This window comes from Elephantulus edwardii, unplaced genomic scaffold, assembly GCF_000299155.1.
Source record: "Elephantulus edwardii isolate Elephantulus edwardi_28Jun2011 unplaced genomic scaffold, EleEdw1.0 scaffold00023, whole genome shotgun sequence".
Taxonomy (NCBI): domain Eukaryota; kingdom Metazoa; phylum Chordata; class Mammalia; order Macroscelidea; family Macroscelididae; genus Elephantulus; species Elephantulus edwardii.
The window spans coordinates 8,336,436-8,357,764 of record NW_006399773.1 but is presented as its reverse complement, the minus strand read 5'-3'; the positions used below and the strand labels follow the sequence as shown (position 1 = coordinate 8,357,764).

The 21,329-nt window shown below is 35.7% G+C and overlaps 1 protein-coding gene across 2 annotated transcripts in view; it reads right to left on the bottom strand.

Moving 5' to 3' along the window:
* The window catches only part of KLHL1 (kelch-like family member 1), a 544,822-nt gene that overhangs the window by 349,423 nt on the left and 174,070 nt on the right, over nt 1–21,329 (bottom strand). Inside the window, exon 2 of one of the 2 annotated variants that reach the window (XM_006882714.1) lies at nt 11,354–11,536. The exons of the other annotated variant lie outside the window; for it this stretch is intronic. Within the exon in view, the coding sequence (XP_006882776.1) occupies nt 11,354–11,536 (183 nt within the window). The remainder of the gene's footprint in view (nt 1–11,353; nt 11,537–21,329) is intronic. 2 annotated transcript variants of the gene reach the window in all.

Sequence of the window (21,329 nt, the reverse complement as noted above, 5' to 3'; positions counted from 1 at the left end):
TCCAATAGTTTTCTTGCTGAGTCTTTAGGGTTTTCTAAGTATACTATCATGTCATCAGCATAGAGGGATAATTTTACCTCCTCTTTGCCTATTTGGATACCTTTTATTCCCTTCTCTTGTCTTATTGCTATTGCTAAGACTTCCAAAATGACTGTGTGGATCATGACAGGCTGTGGCTGTCATTGAGAAGAATGTGAATCCCAGAACACTCAATTTTACTCAAGAGGAACCTATACCTGGACCAGGAGGTTGTTATGCAAATGGAACAGGAGAGTATTGCACGGTTTTAATTGGGAAAGGAGTGCATCGGGGATGTATTCTGTCTCTTTATCTGTTTCAATATATATGCTGAGCAAATTATCCAAGAAGCTGGACTCTATGAAGAGGGCTGTGGCATCAGGTTTGGAAAGAGACTAACCTGTGTTTTGCAGATGACATAAGCTTGCTTGCTGAAAGTGAGAAGGATTTGAAGCACTTGTTTCAGAAGATTAAGGAATGCAGCCATCAGTATGGATTGTTTTGCAATATCAAGAGAACAAAGATTCTTACCACTGGACCAATAGGCAGTGGCAAGATGGATGGAGAGGAGATTGAAACTGTCAACATCTTCATCTTGCTTGGATCCACAATTAACACCCTTGGTACAAATAGTTAGGAAATATGGAGACACACTGCAGTGGGAGAATCTTCAATTAGGGACCTTTCCAAATTATTGAGTAGTGATGTCAGCTTGAGGACTAAGGTGAGTCTGATTCAGACCATGTTCTTTCTGATTACTCGCTATGCGTCTGAGAACTGGACAAAGAATAAGGATGACAGAAAAAAAGAATTGATGCCTTTGACCTGTGATGTTGGGGAAGAGCACTGAACATTTCATGGATGGCCAAGAAAACAAGTAGATATATCTTGGAGAGAGTGCAGCCAGACTACTCTTTGGAGGTAAGAATCATGAGGCTTTGTCTCACATACTTTGGACATATTGATTGCTAGGAGGTGCTATTCCACGGAGAGGCACATGATGTTGCAAAGGGTAAAGGACTGTTGAAGGAAAAAAAAGACCCTCAACCAGGTGAACTGACAAGGTAACGTCTTCAATAAGCTTGTGTGTGTCAGGAAGTGTGAGGATGACACAGCACAGAACGGGGTTCAGATATTTGTTCATGGCGCTCAACCAGATGGCACCTAACAACAACAAGAACACTTTTCTACAATTGCATAAAAATATGAAAATCTAAACACTCTTTTACTTGTGTGCTACAAATGTTTACAATGTATCTTTTTTCCAGTAATTTATATTGTTTTATTTAATTATTAATTTATTTAAAATCAGCATTTATTCAGAAAGTACTTCGAGTCTTAAGATCAATTTTAAGCTAATAATTTTATAACAGTCACAAACTTATTAAAACTGTTCCTTTTTTGAAACTGTTCCTTTTTTGAACAATTGTATTGTTTTTACAGTGAAAGTATGCATAGTGAATTAACTTCCCAAACAATGATTCATTCATAATTATCTTACGACATTGAATATAGGCCCTGAAATATTAGTACTGCCCATTTTCCTCCCTGAGCTATTTCTTTTTATCCAGCCTTCCGGTTCTTTCTTGTCCTTGACTTAGAGAAAATGCTGCTCTTTTGATGCCATAATTTCCCAAACTTGATGTTCTCCTTCATGGTCTTGTACCTCATGACACCATACATAAAATAATGTGAAATGAAGGCTCACTATTCTTGATAGTAACCAAAGTCACACTGTTCCCAAGACAGATGCATTCATTGTTTTGGCCATTCCTGTTTAATACTCTTCACCAACACTTCCATTCAAAGATACTAATTCTTCTATGTAATAGGGAGCTCTGGTGGTCTAGTGGCAAGAAGCTGTGCTGCAATCCCTAAGGCACATGGTTTAAGGCCATTAGCCACTCCACAGGAGAAGGATGGGTAATCTCTTGTGCAATTAACTGTCTCTGAAAACCTGCTTAAGGGTCAGCTATGGGTTGGTTCAGACTCTACAATACACAGCAACAACAACGTGTTCTTAATAGTTTCCATTGAGTTGAGTACGACTTATAGTGACAGAATGAACAACAGCTCTGAAACTTGTTCCATTTTGTGCCATCCTCATCATCTTTGACATACTTGAGCCCCGGAATGCTCTAACTGCATCAGTCCTTTCATTGAAATTCTTCTTCTTTTTTGCTGACCTTCTATCTTCCTTCATATGATTTTTTTTTCCAAGGATAGCCTCTCATAACAACATATGCAGAAGAAGTGAGATGAAGCTTTGTCATCTCTGCTGGTGTGGAGAAATCTGCTGCACTTCCTCAACGCATCTGTTCTTTTGGCAGTCCATGGGATAGTCAGTGCTCTTCTCAAACACCACAACTCAAAGTCGTCAAGTCTTCTGTGTGTTTATTCAAAGATGCACTTGGAAAAATAATAATTTTCATGGTTGGTGAAGAATAATTCAAGATAGTATGTAAAAGTGCTAAAGTAATGGGTACATGTGAAAAAATATGGATTTGGTGCTTCAATCTATAATAAGACAAACTTTATATTAATATTCTTTCTAACTTTAGAAGGATTAACAGAAAAATAAAGGCCTTTCTTATCAGAAAGTTTAAGTCTTTTCCAAACCAACTATGTAGTTTCTCTGTTATATACCATAAAAACGAAGGGATGTCATAAAGACAATTTCAACAAAAACAAATTATTTCACCTAAAAATGTCCTTACATATCATATATATTTTTATTAATGAAGTGTTTTATATGATTCACAATTTTAAAAACTTTTTAAATATTAAGTCTCACAATGCTTGAATGCTTACCTTTAAAATGTGATAAATTCTTAATTTATGGAGATCTTTAACTGTGACAGAACTTAACAATTAAACTAATGTACTTCAAATTATAAGATTCATCAAAGGAACTGGATAATATTATTGTATAAACAAAAACTATAATAAATCTAGAGGACATAAAATATGTTGTAACATAAAGTTAACTGGTATAGTCTTTTCCACATAAAATCTGTGAGAAAGTCAAAACTGTATATTTGGGAAGAAAGTATGTGGTCTACAGAACTGCATCTTAAATAATCACATGAAACGTCTCCATCAGCTATAACATACCTCATAAGTACAGCTGCATAAGAGAACTTCAGAAGAATTATACACTGTGTTTAAGTTTAGCAATGCATACAATTTGATCTAGATTTTAGAAAGATGTAATGCATGACAGGAAATAATATATTAATATGTTATTAATATGTATATATTTGGCAAGAGGAGCAGTAAGTAAAAATACATAGTAAATAAATAAAGTGACTCTGAAATTTCCTATTTAGTTCATCACAAATGTATTACCTTCTAAATTTATTAAACTCTTCTGTATCCCATTCTCATCTATTGCAGTGCTTGATATTGCTAACCTCCCTCTCCTTCTTTAATTCCCTTCTTAGCTAAAGCAGCACACACTTTCTCAAATTTTCTTTACTTTTCATATTTATTAACTTCTCTGCCCACTCTTACTCTATCATACTTTATTGCCCTACCTTTCATTTTACTTTGTCTTCTATATTTTTTCTTAAGTGCCAACACTTTAGAATAATCCTTATAGGGCATATCACAATGGCTTTTTAAAAATCACAAGAGCATTTAGTGTGTTTTGAATTAAATTTAAAAAATGGAAATAAATTTACTTATTTGTTTCTAACAGATACACCAATGGAATGGTGGTTAAATGCTCCAGCCAAAGTTTAATATTTCAAACACATCTGGCAGTTCAAGGGAGAATAGACCTGAAGATCTGCTCTCATAGAGATGACAGCCTAAGAAACCACTGATGCAGTTTAATGTAGTCTCTGTGTCTCTATCTCCCCAATAGCGTGAATGAATACTTACGACTATGCTAAATTTCCAGAGTGGTAACTATACAGTCTTCAGTTATGTTTCTTTCTACTTCAGTGATCTACTTCTTTGATATAAGTATCAATATAACACGAAATACATCTTTTTTTAGCACTTTTGTTAGTGCCCTTCTAAGACCCACTTAGGAAGCATATTCTTACCCTAGTAGCAATGATATCAGCAGCTACTAGTGTCAAACTCTCCCTGGACTAGAGATTTACTCAACAAGTACTGCCTCACTTCCAAAAAAAAAGCATATGTATTCCTGCCTACCTGATCTTATTCCCCAGCTTCTACAAATAGTAGTTTGTGGTGTTAAGGATTTACTGTTCAGAGTGGTTTCCCTGGATTTTGACTGAATTTGTCATGTGGGTGAGTGGGCATATGTGAACAGAATGTGTGAATCTATCCACAAGGGGGTTGGATAACCTCACCGATTCATAAAGGGATTGCCTCATCTCAACATGAACTTGAATGGATTTAGAAGCAGACTTTAAGAGTCTCACCAGCAGCAATGATAAAGCAAGGTAATGCAGCAACACATCTTTTGGTGCCAGAAATTCTTGTAACATCAGACCAGGGCCTATGGGAGCAGGGTAGCAGCCAAGCAGACCCAAAAGAGAACCAGAGACTTGAGACAACTGGCCCTGAGACTGCTACTTCATGGAGCCAGAACGACGAATTTTGCCCAAGATTTTTTGAGGACAGGAGAATGGAGGAGAGCTATAAATTTTAGGACTGAGAGCTTCGTAACACTGACCTATAGCAACAAGGTTCAAAGTTGAAGTGCCTGTAAGGATGTTTTCGAATTTGTCATGACTGAGTAACTGTATCTTGATGCCAACCTGAAGCCTTTTGTCTTTCTTAATATGATTCTATGAGCTATCACATTGGATTTTAGAATCAGTAAGTCAAGTAAAACAAACAAATAAAAAAGATTGGTTTTGAAATAAATGGAAGGAGATGTGGAAGGATGGGGGCATGTCTGACATTATTGCTTCTCAGTACTCATTTCTCAGCAGAACAAATTATGAAAATCAAATATCCTTATTTTTATCTTGAAAGTGAACTTAGTATCAGTAACTAGTACATTTGAGGTACACAATGCTGTCAAGTGTGACAAGCTCTGGAGTAAGTTATAGTGCAGAGCTTCATAACGAGGTGACACCAAAGCAAGGCTTCACAGTGATGATGATCTTTGTTTGCTCTTTCCTCTGGCATGGCCAAATTTCAACTACTATCCTACTTTTCTTTAGCCCGAGGACAGTTTTCAGTAAATTATAGCTGTGAATTCCAATCTCAGGCTCTACTCCCAGAGAATCTAATTTAGAACATTTTATTTTCTATTCCTCTATTGTTCTATATTCATACAGCCATCATTTTATGTATGGATCAACTAAAATAGCTTCCCAGATCATTTAGATAGACTCTTCTTTGACTATGATTTGTATATTTTTAGTTGTAACATTTTCAAAGTGTTGATAATCCAACAATTTAAGTGGTTAAAAACATTCTTGCTGTAGTCAAAATTCCTGAATTTGAATTGTTTCCTACCATTTATTTACCAAGCACACAATTTAGATGAATTTATTCAAGTTTCCTTGTTTTTCTTATGTATCATCTAGTTGACTATGACTCATAGAGACCTTTCCAACAATAGCTCTGAATCTTCTCCTATCCTGAGCCAACCTCCTCATCTCTGACACACCGTACCCTCTTGCCACAGTAATTGTGTTAATTCATCTTTCCCAGGGTCTTCCTCTTTTGCGCTGACCATCTCTCCTTCCAAGCATGATGTACTTCTCCCAGGATTGGTACCTTTTGACAATCTACTTAAAGCATGCCACCTTTAAAAATGATGGGGCTTCAAAATCCTTGCCTCTGAAGAGCAACCTGCTTCTGAAAACATACTGGAGGTCTATGAATCATTTCAGACTTGACAGCATACTACAATAACACTTCCAAACCTAAGTTTTTATGATCTTCAAAATCCTTACCTCCATAAGAAATTAGATTTCATACTTTCCAAGACAGACTTATTCATTCTTCTAGTGGTCCGTGCTCAACACTCTTTTCCAGCAACACAACTCAAACGCATTGATTCTTCTTTTGTAATCCTTAAGTCTCTGATAGACAGCAAGTAATTGTGAAGACTATGGCGTGGATCAGGTGTACTTTAGTCTCTAGACTGACAATACTGCTCTTTAGCACTTTGGAGAGGTTCCTAACAAAAGATTTCCCCAATGCAATTTGCTTTTTGATTTCTTGACTGTTGGTGTCAACAGTGCTGATTGTGGAGTTGAGGTAAGCTGAAATTGTTAACAACCTCAATATATTCTTCACCCATCATGGTGATGCCAATTGACGCAGTGGTGAGAATTTTTGTCTTATTGATGTTGCACTTCAGTCCATATTGAAGACTACAGTCTTGGACCTTCTGCCGCAAACACTTCATGTCCTCAGTTTCATCATACAAGGTTGTGTCATCTGAATATCATAGGTTGTTGATGAGTCTTCCTTCAATTCTCATGCCACACCCTTCCTAATTAAATCCAGGCTCCCAAATGATCTGTTCTACATAGTTTGAAAATGGTATGGAGAAATGACACATCCCTGATGTACTCTTTTCTTGAATTTGAACCATACAATATTACCTTGAGCTGTTCTTACAACCGTTTTTTGGTCCAAGTATAGGTTTTACATTATAACAATCAAGTGTTCTGTGATTACCATTCTTCTCAAGATTAGCCACAACACTTTGGTAACATTGTTAAGAAGGACTAGTCCTTGCAGAAAGGCATCATGCTTGGAAGAGTGGAGGTACAGTTCAGGAGACGAAGACTCAGGACAAGATCAACTGACATAATAATGGGGGTAAGGGTATAAGTGTGTCAGAAATAGTGAGACTGGCTCAGGATAGGGTAAAGTTCATATCTATTGTACAAAGAGTCATTATGAGCTGTGGGGAACTCAATGGCACATAACAACAACAGATTTTTATTATTCTGAAGATAGAAAATGTAAGAATTTACTTCCCTTTGCAAGTACTGGTGTATATTTGCCATCTAAAAATCATTGTCTTCCAGTCATTTCTGACTCTTATTAACAGTATAACATACAGCAGTCTGCTGGTTTTATTTATTTTTACTATTGATTTAATTTTTTGTCTTCCAGTGTCAAGGATTTGCATTAACATTTTGCAAATTTTCCACTTTTTCACCCTTCATAATTTCTTATAAACTTCTGTTTTCATCTAATCATAATTTTTACACATATACATTACTTGCTCACTGCAATCTTGTTGTTGTTAGGTGTTGATCGAATCTATTTCAAATCATAGTGAGTCTCCATTTAGGCTGCAAATCTTCATAGAGAATAACTGTCATCTTCCTTCCAAGAAGTAGTTGGTGGGTTTGCACTGTTGACCTTTCATTTTTTAGTTAACAGCATGTATGTTGCACCCTAAGCCATCAGGGCTCCTTGTGTATATCCTTTTGTTGTTGTTAGGTGCCACTGAGTTGAGTAAGACTCATAGAAACTCTAAGAACAACAGATTTGAACCCTGACTTATTTTGTTCTCTCTTCATCACCTCTGGCATATTTGAACCATTTGCTGCTGTCACTGTGTAAATAAATCTTACTGAGTGTCTTTATTTCTGTAAACTTCTATTTTTCTAAGTATGATGTCCATTTCCAGGGATGAGCCCCCACCTAACAACATGCTATGTAAGTATAAGCAAGTATAAGGGCAACAAGTATACATGACAAAACTTCAACATCCTTGTGTCTAAGGTGTACCCCGGTTGAACATTATCCAAGACATATATACCTGTCTTTTCTTTGGGCAACTCATGGGACATGCAGTACTCTTGTCAGACACCTTAATACAAGGGCAATCACTTGTCTCATTATTTAGCTGATAGATGCAGATGAAATTATTAAAAAGATCAATAATACATTCATAATTCCTATTTTTACTATTATTATTACTACTATATTATTATTATTATCTAAATTAACATGATTACTATTTTCTATTACTTGATTTTAGACTAACTATTCTGAAAACCTTTTCATTATATTGTCATATGTGCTCCTGATTTAATTATATCTTGCATTTGAAATCAGTTATCTTGCAGTTGATTACAACTATTATTCCCTAGTACTTTAGACATTTTTCTTATCTGACCATTGGTACATTCTTGAAGAGAAGTATACTTTTAATAAGTGTTTTTCATAGCTGATAGGGTATCAGACAATGCTGGAAGATCTCTGGTAATGTTTACTTTATATAAAGACAAATACCTCACCTGCTGCTGAAAATTAATAGTTGTCAAATACAGAGCTTTAAAGTGGCATCAAAGGGGGAAAAGTAAAATGACTTCTTTTTAGAAAAAGAAGATAATTCATTCAGGAGTACCCTATTGAACTTCAGTGGATTTCTATGGGCACCAAGCAGACATCAATGTGGACTAGAGGGTCCTTTTGAGACCTTGGGCTTGTACGAAGAACCAGCACTAAAAATGCAGCTGAAACACAGTCTGTGCCAATACCTCCATCCAGGAACCCACGCTGCTGTGCCACCATTGACCTCAGCTGTGGTCTGAAAAGTGTGTCCTGTACTCTGATGTTTGTATGCCTGGTTGTTTTAATGGTTAGATTTTAGAGGTATGACAGTTACTGAATCAATCCATTTCATAGAGTGTCTTTGTTCCCTGTGCTGTCCCTCAACCCTTCCAAGAATGATGTCCCTCTCCAAGGACCGGTCTTCAAGGTCCCTCCTTGCAGCAGGTCCAAAGGATGTCAGAAGAAGCCTTGCCTCCAAGGAACATCCTGTTTTAGACCTCTCCAGTTTGAACCTGTTCATTTTCTTAGCAGTCCATGGTATGTTCAATATTCCAACACCACAGCTCAAAGGCATCAATTGTCCTCCTATCCTCCCTAGTCATTTTCCAGCTCTCTGATGTATAGCAAGCAATTGCAAAGATCATGGCCTGTATCAGCTGCACCTTATTCTCCAGTGTGGCATCACTGCTCTTCAGTACTTTTGAGAGGTCCCTGACAGCAGACTTTCTCATTGCAATACATCTTTTAATTTCCTGGCTGCCGGTGCCAAGAGTGTTGACTGTAGAGCCAAGTAAACCAAAGCTGTGAACAATCTCAATCTTTTCACCATCCATCCTGATTCTGCATAGCCAAGGAAAACCTGTTAATATGAATATTATTCAAACATATGCACCAACACCTAAAGACAAAGAGGAGACAGAGATTTTAACAACTTATGCGGTTCTAATTTGACAAAATATGCAGTTAAGATGTATTCATAATTATTGGGGACTGGAAGACAAAAGTTGGAAACAATGGGGAAGGAATAGTGGTTGGAAAGTACGGACTTGATTGATAGAAAGTATGGACTTGAGCAAATTTTATGTGCAGACTGATCTATTTATCAAAGGTTGAACTTCTCTGATAATTGGAAGACTTTAGTGAAGTTCAGCCTTTGATAGCAGGTTCACTTGCTATGAACTCTGCCAACCAGAGCTCTCTTTGTTTTGTTTTAAAGTGGTAACTAAATTTCAAAGTCCTTTTTTAAACATAATAGATATTAACTAAACCATTTTATATTAATCAGATGGATTACATACATTCAAAATTCTAGGAGAAAGTTAAGAAAAAGTCAACATTAACCTGCATAATTATTAAAATTTAAAACTTTAAGTGATAATAAGGACACAATCTTAAGATTTTCTAGCATTAATTTAAGCAACAATATTTTGAAATTTGAGATGTTAGAAATTTAAAAACAGAGAATAATCATAATTTTTACTAAAACACTACAATAAAATGTTCAACATAATGATGACTACTACTTGCATTAATTACTTTCTCAAACTGTAATCATAAAATAATAATAATGTTGTTGTTGTTCTTGTGTACCATAGAGTTGGAACTGACTCATAGCTGACCCTCCAGCTGGTTTTCAGAGGCAGTTAACTGCAACGGAGGAGATTGCCCATCCTTCTCCCACGGAGCATCTTGTGGCCTTGAACCCCATGTCTTCAGGATTGCAGTGTAGCTTCTTGCCACTAGGCCGTCAGAGTTCTCTAAAATAATAAACTTTTTGTGTTTGTTTTCATTTTAATGAAAGTTTACAGAGACTTTGGACTTCCATTCATACTTGTTGTGCACATTCCTTCCTACCCACCCCTCCCCTCAGTTTGCTTTTCTCTTTGAAGAAAAAAAAAATTCTTTCTTCAGCATTTTGGAATTTAAATTATCATAAACAATATATCGACATTTGTGCCATAGCTAGCTGGTAGATTAAAAGCATAAATGACTGATTAGTTATTCAGTATCAAATTTGTCTTCTTATATTCTTCGAGTATTAGAACTTCAGCTTTTACACCTTAATGTTCAGAATCAATTCAATATTCAGTAATACTCAGTTCAATGTTCTAAGGCAATAAATAATGCCAAATCTTCCAGGTTTTCACACATAGTTGAATACATAACATCCAGATAATTCCATTTAAATTTAACAATATGAAGTAGGGGAAAATATTGAAAATGTCCCTTTGTCCTTGGATACTTTATCTTACTTTTAATCCTTTAATATTTATAGTAAGAAATGTGATTTATTTCAAGAAAGTCTGAGGCTGCTTCCACATATATTCAACTCTTGGAAGTAAATGGCATCTCAATTAAGTACTCTTTCTGCTTAAAATTTAAAGAAACATTTTAGAAGATACACAATTAGTACCAAATTTCTAGAGTTTTAGTAATAAGGTGCTAATGCTTTAGCCTTCATAGGCCTTTAGCATAAGGATCTTCAACGAGATGAACTGACCTAGTGATTGTACCAATAGGCTTGAGCATATCAACAATCATGGGGCCATGCAGGACAGGGCAAGGCCAGATCTGGTTTTCAGAAAGTTACTATGGGTTGTAGTCTACTGAATGCATCGACCGACATCATAAGTTAGACTCTTTTCAGTGAAAGAGAAAGAAAAATGCATTTCTAAAGTACTCTGAATGTCTTATTTGGAGCAAATAATATGTCTCAAATGTAGCCTAATTTTCTTTTAAAATTGGCAGAGAAATATACTTCAATTCAAATCTTAGGCAAAGCACATCCACCTAAATTATAATTGATTGAACCAGATAATAAGGAGTACTTCTGTCCATTGATACCATGTAGTTATAAGAATTTTACCTTTTAAAATAGAATTGTCATGTGCCTTTTTAAAGTAAAATGAACTACTTAAGGTACATAACTTCCTTGCAAGTGAAAAAGAAAACAAAATTGTAAAAAGACACCTAAGTTTGCTTGGAAATGTAGTTTCTCAGGTTGGCAATTATTGTCAAATATTTTTCAATCTCTAGAATCAATCTATCACTTGTAAAAGCACAGCAACATTTGACCAATAAATAAAGACCACTGTACCGATGTGCGGGGATCTTTCGGTTCCCAACAATGAGGATAACGTCACAGAGTTGCTGTTGCTTCAAGTAATTTTCCATTTTTCTGAAAGTTTGTTCTGCGTGATGAACTGCCTGATAGAATTCTTCGGAGCTACTAGAGTCCATGTCACTTTGAGGTGTCAGAGAATGGCTGTTTGCCGACAATCTGTGAACCACAAAAGAAAGATCACGTAAGAAATTGACACTGCCAGTCCAGATCTAGACACAAACTTTGAGAATGTTACGTTGAAAATGATTGTTTTGTTTCAATTTTGCCATTTACTAAAATTCAAGAAATACATTTTAGATTATTTTAAATTAATTAAATGGATATTTTTAAATTTTGTGTCTTAGCAAAAAAATTAAAACATATATTGCCTATATTTATTAGGATGTGGTAAGTTAAGTTAGAAAAATCCAGAGAAATAGTAATTTATTAACATTTATTTTAAAAGCAATGAGTAATAAAATATTTTTTCACTTGATATTCAATTAACTAATTATATTATTATAATAATTATGATTCTTACAATGTTTTACTAAATGTTACGTTGTAGAAGTAGGTATTTTTATAAAAATAAGAACATATTATTTGTAAAAAAAGACTGATAATTAAATGGCAAAAAAGCTATTTCATATTCATTCAACTGGTTAAGCCATAATGTATACAGAAAATACTACTCAAGTATTTTAAGTAGTTTATGCTTGTAACACATTTTTAGATTTTGGAAAGTCCATGAAGTTTAATTTGATTACTACATCAGTCAGTCTCATAGGTTGTTTTAGCATTAAGTTAATTTTTAAGATTGTAGTTTCTCAAGGGATGTTAAAACCACCAATATGACATACTTAAATGAAAAAATGGGCCAAATAGAAGCAAGTAAGAATTTTGATGACATTTTAAAATTTATTTTTAAAAAATGAATTCACTCATTCATTCATTGCTGTCAGTTCAGAACAGAATCATAGTTGACTTATTAGTGGCTTGTCAGAGTCTATAAATCACATGGGAGAATCTTTCTCCCAAACTTTCTTCTACAGAGCAGTTGGTGGATTCAAACAACTTGACTTTCGATTGTCAGTATAACTCTTTACACACTAGGCCACCAGAGCTCCCTACCAAGAATTGTTAAACATAAAAATAATAAAAGCTCTTAACCTGTAAAAACATCTTTTAAGTTAATATAAAAACATACTTACACTGCCATGGCATATCTCACAGATATTAAATCCCTTACTGAGGACATGGAAATTATGTGTAACAGCAAATTAACTAAGGTAGTCAGCACTTTAAGGTCCACTATCCTTCAGTTAAAAGTAAATTCAATATCATGCACTAAAAAATCCATACTATCGTTTTCTTTCAGGTAATTTAGGTACTCATTATAAACAAGGCGTGATGAGAGTTTACAAATCTGAGAATAAAGTGGCAGCTAAGCAGGAAGACTCGCAGCATCACGAAGTTTTAGAGAACCAATATTAGAATTCTGGACACTCAGGGAAGCTTGAATTTCAGGGATCAATTTCTCACCAAACAGGTCAGCACAAGTCAGACAGACTGCCATTTTTACCATGAAGACGTTAGCTTCTTATTGGATATATCTATACACACACACACAAAACAAACAAACAAAAAATATCCAAAACCAAGACAACAAAAACAAAACAAAACAAAAACCACCCAAGGAAAAACCAAACACAAACTTGTAGGTGACTAAGTAGGAAAACAAGAGTTTTTAAATTCAGGACCAGTTATTTCTTTCAGCTGTTCCAATGCAATGGTCATTATCTATCCACTCTTATCCTACTCTCTTCCCAACTCCCCGTATCAGACCTGCTTTATAACAGTGATGCTATTTGTCCTTCTGTGACTGAGATATTTCACTCAGAAAGAACTGTCTAAAATGAATATATGATTAGGCATTATACATACAACAACAACCCAAAATAAGAGATGTGTCATTGCAAAGATGACAGGGGGGAGAGGGAGAGTACATAGGTAATTTTTTACCAACGAATGAATATTAAAAAAAAAAGTGAACTGGGGAGAGGGGAAGGGAGAGTGAAAGGGTAAAGTGTGCCACAATGAATGAATGAAAATCTAACTTCTCTGTAAATGTTCATTAAAATAGGGTCCAATAAGCATAAGAGAAGGAGACTCTGGTGGCCTACGTAGGCTGGTAGTTCAAATCCACCAGCTGCTCTGTAGAAGAAAGGTGGACTATGGTCTAGAGAGAAGAAAACAGACATTGGAGCACATAACCTGAAAGGGACGGAGGGAGTGAGAATACATAGCCCCACACCATTGCAGAGCAGAAAGCAGATAAAGAGCCACACGGTGCCTCTGGAGCCACACCAACAGCAAGAGGCTAATTTATATGTTGCTGACTCACAGAATTTACTCACAGTTATGAACTAACAATGGGGTTGTTCAGGAAATAAGTTAGAGAGTTGAGGAGGCAAAGAGTATCACCCAGTGCAAATCCAGGTTTAGCTAGGCAGTCCCAAGGCACGGCGCTTCAATTAGTCCAGGCTCTGGTTGACGTTCAGCAACACAAATTCAAGGAGCCTCTTATTTCCTTAATCATGCAGCAAGATTTGTCTCAGAGTGTTACAAGTCAGCTTCTCCTTAATTTTCTAGCAAGCACAGCTAAACCTTAACTGTGGCCTATATTTCAGGGTTCCTCTAGACCTCTGTTATACCTAGCCACAGTTAATCCACAGAAATGGCACAGTCTGTCCACCACCACCACCAGGGTTTCACCACCAGGGTCTGGCGACTGTCTGCCTCAGGTCTTCTACTCAGTGTGGGAAGCGCTCTCTCACTTGTCTAAGTCCCACAACTGTTGATGTGTCTGCAGTTAAGGTAGCTGGAGACCAGAGGGGACCAAGGTAATGGCTAGAAGAATTCAAATTTGGGCTAGCACCACAACTACCTACCATGTGATTTACACACTCTGAATACTTATTATTGGAGGGTGAACTATGAGTTGATTCCATCTCAATGATAATGGGTGAGTTAAGAATGAAGGATTCTAATAAATATAGAGTTAGTCCCCTTGAGAGTTATACATGAAGTACTTTGGGAAGCCTTAAAATAATAGAAAAGATCAACATTTTTATTGGAATAAGTGTCTTCTCTAATTTCATTAATCTCTGTTCTTATCTAAGAAGCAGGAAATAGTTAAAACAAATGCTCATTGTTGTTCTTGTTACTGTTGGATGTTGTCATAAAGTAAACTAGGACTCATTGTGACCCTGTGAACAACAGATCAGAAGTGTGTCCTGTCATGTTTCATACTTAGGATCTTTGCCATGCTTGAACACACTGTAGAGTCACTGTGTCTATTCATCTCCTTCAAGATTATCCTCTCTTTGCGTACTTCTAGCTTTCACTACATGATTTATTTTTCCTAAGGACTTTCCTTTTAATATACTCAAAGTATATGAAATGTAGTTTCACTACCTTTTCTTTAAGGAGGGCTCTTGTTGCACTTCTTCCAAAACAGACTTGTTTGTTCTTTTGGCAGTTCATGGTAAACGTAATATTCTAATAATATCATAACTTAAAGGAATTAAATCTTTTTTTTAGATTCTTCTTTGACCACAATTATTCACTGTCCAATTTCAGATGCATATGAAACAATTTAAAATACCATTACTAGAATCAGGTGGATTTTAGTATTTAAATTGATATTCTTATTCTTTAGAATTTTGGAGAAGTCTATGATAAGATTTTCCCAATGGAACATACCTTCTGATTTTTTATGGGTCCAAGTAATAAAAAATTGTTGACGAATTTAATTTTTACTCCATCTGTCACATGTTTCCTATTCATCCCGTGCTGAGGATTTTTTTATATTGTAATATAATCCATATGGAATGACTACTGTAGTTTTCCTCTTCTGCAGTAACCGCTTCAAATCTTCACTTTTTTCCAACAAGATTGTGTTAATTGCATACCACCGGTTTTTTATGAGACTTCCTGCAAACCTTATGTCATATTCTTCTTCAAGTATTCCAGCTTCTTGAATGATTTACTGAGCATGCAAATTGAAGAGCTATGTAGAAAAGATAAAACCCTTAACACAGCACTTTCTGAATTTCAAGCCTTGCAATGATCCCTTGTTCTCTTTGGTCAAATGCTTTTTGGTCTCATTAGGAAATAATATTAATGTAAATCCTGACAAACATGTCAAAATGCAAAGAAATTATAGGTTATTATTCTAACTCTTGTTTCAAATCTTTGAAACAAAATGTTGACAAATATAAGTATATAAAAAATGATATACATGTCAACTAAGTTGCATTCAAAGACTGAAATTATTTGTTAATCTAAAATTTCATTTATTTATTTATTTATTTATTTAATTACATCATGTAACAGAACATAAACCTAAAACATTGCTTACCATTCTAGTTCCTAACCATGAATAAAGAGTAGATTTGTTCTATTACACCATTATGACACTAACATTTTTTGTCATTGTTCTCTGTATACTTTAAAAATTATTGTAACTGGCACATAACAGTGCATAAAAAAAGTTACTCCTATCTAAAAGTATACTACAGTGACTTGGACGCAATTACTGAGGTGCAGATATTTTGACTCTTCTTGCAAATTATTCCAACACTAAAATATATTCAATCCAGTCTAAGTAAACAGTCACTTTACTCCATTGCCCTCCTATACACACACCTCTGGAAAAAGGTAATTACTTTAGACTTCTACTTATTTGCTTTTTTCACCTGAACTAGGTAGTCATACAGTATAAATTCTTTACTGTTTTAAAAGTCTGCTGTTAGGGACCTCCCTAAAGTACTGAAGAGCAATGGTTTCTATCTGGAGACTAAACTGCGTCTGATACAGGCCATGGTCTTTGCAATCATTTGTTATGCATCAAATAGTTGGACAATGATTAGAGAGGATAGAAGGAGAATTGATGCTTCTGAGCTTTGGTGTTGGAGAAGAGTATTGAGAGTACCATGGACTGCTAAGAAAACAAACAGATTCATCCGGCTGCTCCTTGGAGGCAAGGATTCTAAGGCTTCATCTGACATACTTTGGTCATGTTGTAAGGAGATACCGGTCCTCGGCCAGGGACATCATGCTTGGGAGGGTGGAGGGACAACGCAGGAGGGGAAGGCCCTCTATGAGGTGGATTGATTCAGTGACTGGGAGAATCAGGATGGGTGTGTCAGAGACTGTGAGATTGGCACAGGGCAGGGCAAAGTTTAGGGCTGTTGTACATGGGTCGCTATGAGTCGTAAGTGACTCAATGGCACATAACAACAACAGTTTAATGATCTCAAGGTTCATTCATGTAGTGCCATGCATTAGGCCATCATGATTCTTTATTGATAATTAACATTCTATTTTGTGCCTGTGATATATTTGGCCTACCCATTAATTTCCTCTTTGCAACTTTTTAAAAATACATTTCATTAAAAATGAATTTATATTATTGTTTTAAGATTATTTGACTATATACCAAAAAGTGGAATTACTGTCACCTAAGTGAAAACTGTTTTCAGATTTTTTGAAATTGTCAAACTGCTTTCTATATTGACTGCACTAACTTACATTTCCACAAGCAAGTAATGAATGTTCTTGCTTCTCCACAACATCACTAACATGTAATGTTTTGTGGGGTTTTTTAGGCCATTTGCTGCTCTGATGGAGAAAGAGAGGCAATTTCTTTTGTGCAATTAATTAAAAAAATTATTACTGTCAATTAAAAATCAGATATATATGACAAAATAGAACTATCCCATAAGATTTAAAATATGCAAATATTTATGGAGCTAGAGTGTCACATCCTTCTGTTTCAGGTGTTTGTAAACTTAAAACTCTGATCTTCGTCTATAGCCTTTACTTTAATCATTGCGTTACTGACAGAATGTAATCATTTAAAAAGTAAATAGAAACCACTAGAAGTATAAAAAATGTAATTCATTCATTGTGTAATCGTCTCATTGAGTCGCTTTTCCTTTTACAGCAACCGTTTAGTAGAGATTTGAAGTGTTTTATTATGTTTCTAAGGTTGTTAATCATCACAATACCCTGCTGCACCTTTCTCCAGAAGAGAAGCTGAGGGCTCAAACGGCTGATATTTTAGCAAACAAGCACTAAATCACTACACAACAACAACCTCCTTCTTAAAAAAAGAAATAATTCTGTTCATTTTATAAAAAAAAAAAAGTCATTTGAGAGAATAATTCTCAAAAAGATCAGAAAGTAAGATAGGCTTTATAACTTAATTTTCCAAAATTAAAAATCATTATTAGATCTCCTTCCACCCCTAAAAAAAGGTCTCATGCTTTTTCTCTCTTTACATTCTATCTAAATACCTGTCACTTTTGTTGAAGGTCAGTCATCTGTCAAAGAAATAAGTTGGTTTGATATGATTTTTCTCCCTGTAAAGTCATCGTCACAGTTTTTGCACATGTCCTCATAAATCATTTCCTGATTTCAGACGGGGAGAGGGTGCCTTATCCTTGACTTTTGATTTAGGTAAAATTGAAAGATGATTTTTTTTCATTATGGATTATCAGTAACTATGATATTTATTATTGAATATGATTTTATTTACCATCACTTATAGTCACATTAATTTAAGATTTGTTCTTTCCTAAACTCTCAAATATCTAACCTAAATAAACTGCATAATAACATTGCAATATTAGAATTGTGAATTCTATGATCTAACACCCTTCTTTATTTTTATAGTGGCCCAAAAGCATGACGCTAACCCAAACACAAACAACTCAAAGCCATTAGCTGCTCTGATGGAGAAAGAGGGGCAATTTCTTTTGTGCAAATTATTAAAAAAAAAAAGACTGTAGGAGAACTTGGTAATAGCACAAATTGAGACAAGGCTCAAATTTGTTGTGGATAGGGCTGCAGTGAATTACACTCAATTTATGTCATCCAACAAAAATGATAAACTCATTAGACTTCTTGTTATTGTTGTGTGCCATTGACTAACTTGCAACTCATACTTAACCTATGTGCAATAGCTCTGATACCAATCCTGCTGTATTGTGTACCAAATTTACTGTCTCTGACACATCTACCCTCATTACCCATATCATTGAATCAATCCATCTCACTGATGGTCTTCCTCTCTTTCTCTGGCTCTCCACCCTTCTAAGCAAGATATGCCTCTCCAAGGATTGGTCTCTCCTTGTAACATGCCCCAAGTACGTTAGACAAAGCCTCCAAGGACGAGCTTGGTTTCACCCCAGGTCAAAACTGTTTTTGTAGCAGTCCATGGTATAGTTAATACTATTCTGTAGCACCACAGCTCAAAGGCATCAAATCTCTTCCAATCATTTCTAATCATTTTCCAGCTCTCTGACACATAGCAAGTAAGACTATAGCCTTGATCAGGTGTTTCTTAGTCTCTAGACTGATGTCATTGCCCTTAGTACTCTGGAGAGGTCCACATTTCCCAGTGCAATTAGTCTTTTGATTTCCTGTCTGCTGGTACAAAAGGGTTGATTGTAGAGCCAAGCAAATTAAGGTATTAGCAATCTCAATCTCTTCACCATCTATCATAATGCTGCCAATCAGCTCAGTGGTGAGAATCTTTGTTTTCTTGATATTGTGAGCTTCAGTCTATATTGAAGGCTGAAGTCTTTGACCTTCTGTAGCAACTGTTTCAGGTCCTCCTCAGCTTCAGCAAGCAAGGTTGTATCATCTGCAAACACAAGTTGTTGATTAGTCTTCCTCCAATCCTGATGCCACATTCCTCCACACAGACCCAGCCTCTGGATAATATGTTCTGCATATAGATTGAAAAGTTATGGAGAAAGGACACATCCCTGGCATCCAACCTTTGTGATTTTGAACCATGTACTGTTTCCTTGCTCTGTTCTGACAATTGCCTCCTGGTCCAAACATAAGTTTCACATAAGCACGATCAAATGTTCTGGGATTCCCATTCTTCTCAAAGTCAGCCACAGTATGTTGTGATCCACACAGTCAAATGCCTTTGCATAGTAGATGAAACACAGAAAGACATTCCTCTGGGACTCTCTGCTTTCAGCCAAGATCCATCTGACATTAGCAATAATATCCCTAGTACAACTGCCTCTTCTAAACCCAGCCTCTAACATCTAGCAGTTCTCTGTTGATGTGCTGTTTCAGTCACTTTTTTTTATAAGTGTAATGTCATATTAGTGATATTGTTCAATAATTTCCATACTCTGTCAGGTCCATTTTCTGAGGAATGGGAACAAATATAAATCTCTTCCAGTCAGGGAGGCAATAACTTGGATTTTTAATTTTTTTTTTTGTTTTTGCCTTTCATTTTCATTTACTCAGAAAATTTGTAATAATGACATTCATTTTTTTAACACAGAATCATTCTAGAATTAATTTATTTTATTAATATTTACAATTTACAGAATGTTGAAAAATCTAACTCCCTAGTTCTCAATCACAAATATTGATTTCCAGATTTTAGATGTAGCTTTTAGTTACTAGGATGTGAATATCTGTGGTATCAAAGGTTTATCATTCAAACTGTCTTTCCCAGTAAATGATTAAATGTTCCTTTTGTGTTGAAGTATATATTGCATTTAAAAAAAAAGATTGGGGTGGTCTATAACTCCCATTCTACTAGAAGATTATATAAGCTCACAAGATCTCAGTGTTAGGTCTCTTTTGGGGATGCCTGTGTTTTGTGCTACACTACAACTGATAGTCTACAATCCTCCAGTCTCTACAAAACTGGCCTGTTTTCCTACATTTATGTGAGTTGTTTCTCTGATGAGTCTGAGTCTCTCAGAAACTTTCCTATGGACCACCAAACCAAAAAAGATAAGTTAATTCCATTTATCCAAATCATAAGACAATTAATGTTTGGGATTGCCACCTGGAATCCCGTGAAGCAGCTAAGCTAATGATCAAGATATGGATTGACTGGATGCCAAGGTCTTCTGGTACAATTCTCACAAAAAGGCCTGAGGCCATATGTGCAAATGTGGGTAAAATGGCCTGCGATCTTTAAATTTCTAGATAAAAAGAGGTGTATATATTGAAATCTAGTGATAAACTTTTGAAAAGACCTAAAATTGTATTAGGAGAATATGATAATACAGCAATTAGTGGGAATAAAATTAAAGTCTAGGTGAAAATTGGATGATATAAATAGCTTTTGTATGAAGTAGTTGGATCTACTATACCTGAATGTATTATTGGCTGCAAATTATGCCTAATTGAGAAACACTCCCCCTGCAGGATGTTGTAAAACTGAGGGTGTGTAAATCAGCTCAGAGTCCAGTGTTGATTGTACATGCTAAGTAAGAACCATTAAAATTGCTTAAACCCACTCAGGTTGTTAATTTCAAGCAATCTAGGAAACTGTGTACAAAAGAAAGTATGTGCCTTCATTAAAATATGCTAAAGTCTGGAGCGTTGTTAAAAACAAAACAAAACAAAACAAAACAAAAACAACCTCAATTCTGTATAATAGCCCTGTATGGCCTAAAAAGAAAAGAAGAAGGAAAAAAAAAAGCAGATGGCTGGTAGAGCATAAAAGTATAGTATCAAGGCTTATATAAAGTAATGCCACCTCAGGCTTCAGCAGCCGCAGACATGATATCTATGGTGCAGAAAATACAGAAGACCAAAGAGACTGGTGCTCAGTTAAAAATCTTGCAAATACGTTTTTCTCCATACCAATCTCACAACACTTAATCATGCTAATGCCAAACCTATGCTTGGGCCAGGAGGCAGTCCTCAGAACAAAACAAGAAAATACAGTTGTTGTTGTTGTTGTTGTTATGTGCTATCGAATCGCTTGCGACTCACAGCAACCCTATGTACAATAGCCCTAAACCCTGCTATATCCTGTGCCAATCGCTCTGCATCTAACACACTCATCCTGATTAGCCCAACCACTGAATCAATCCACCTCATAGAGGGTCTTCCCCTCCTGAGCCGTCCCTCC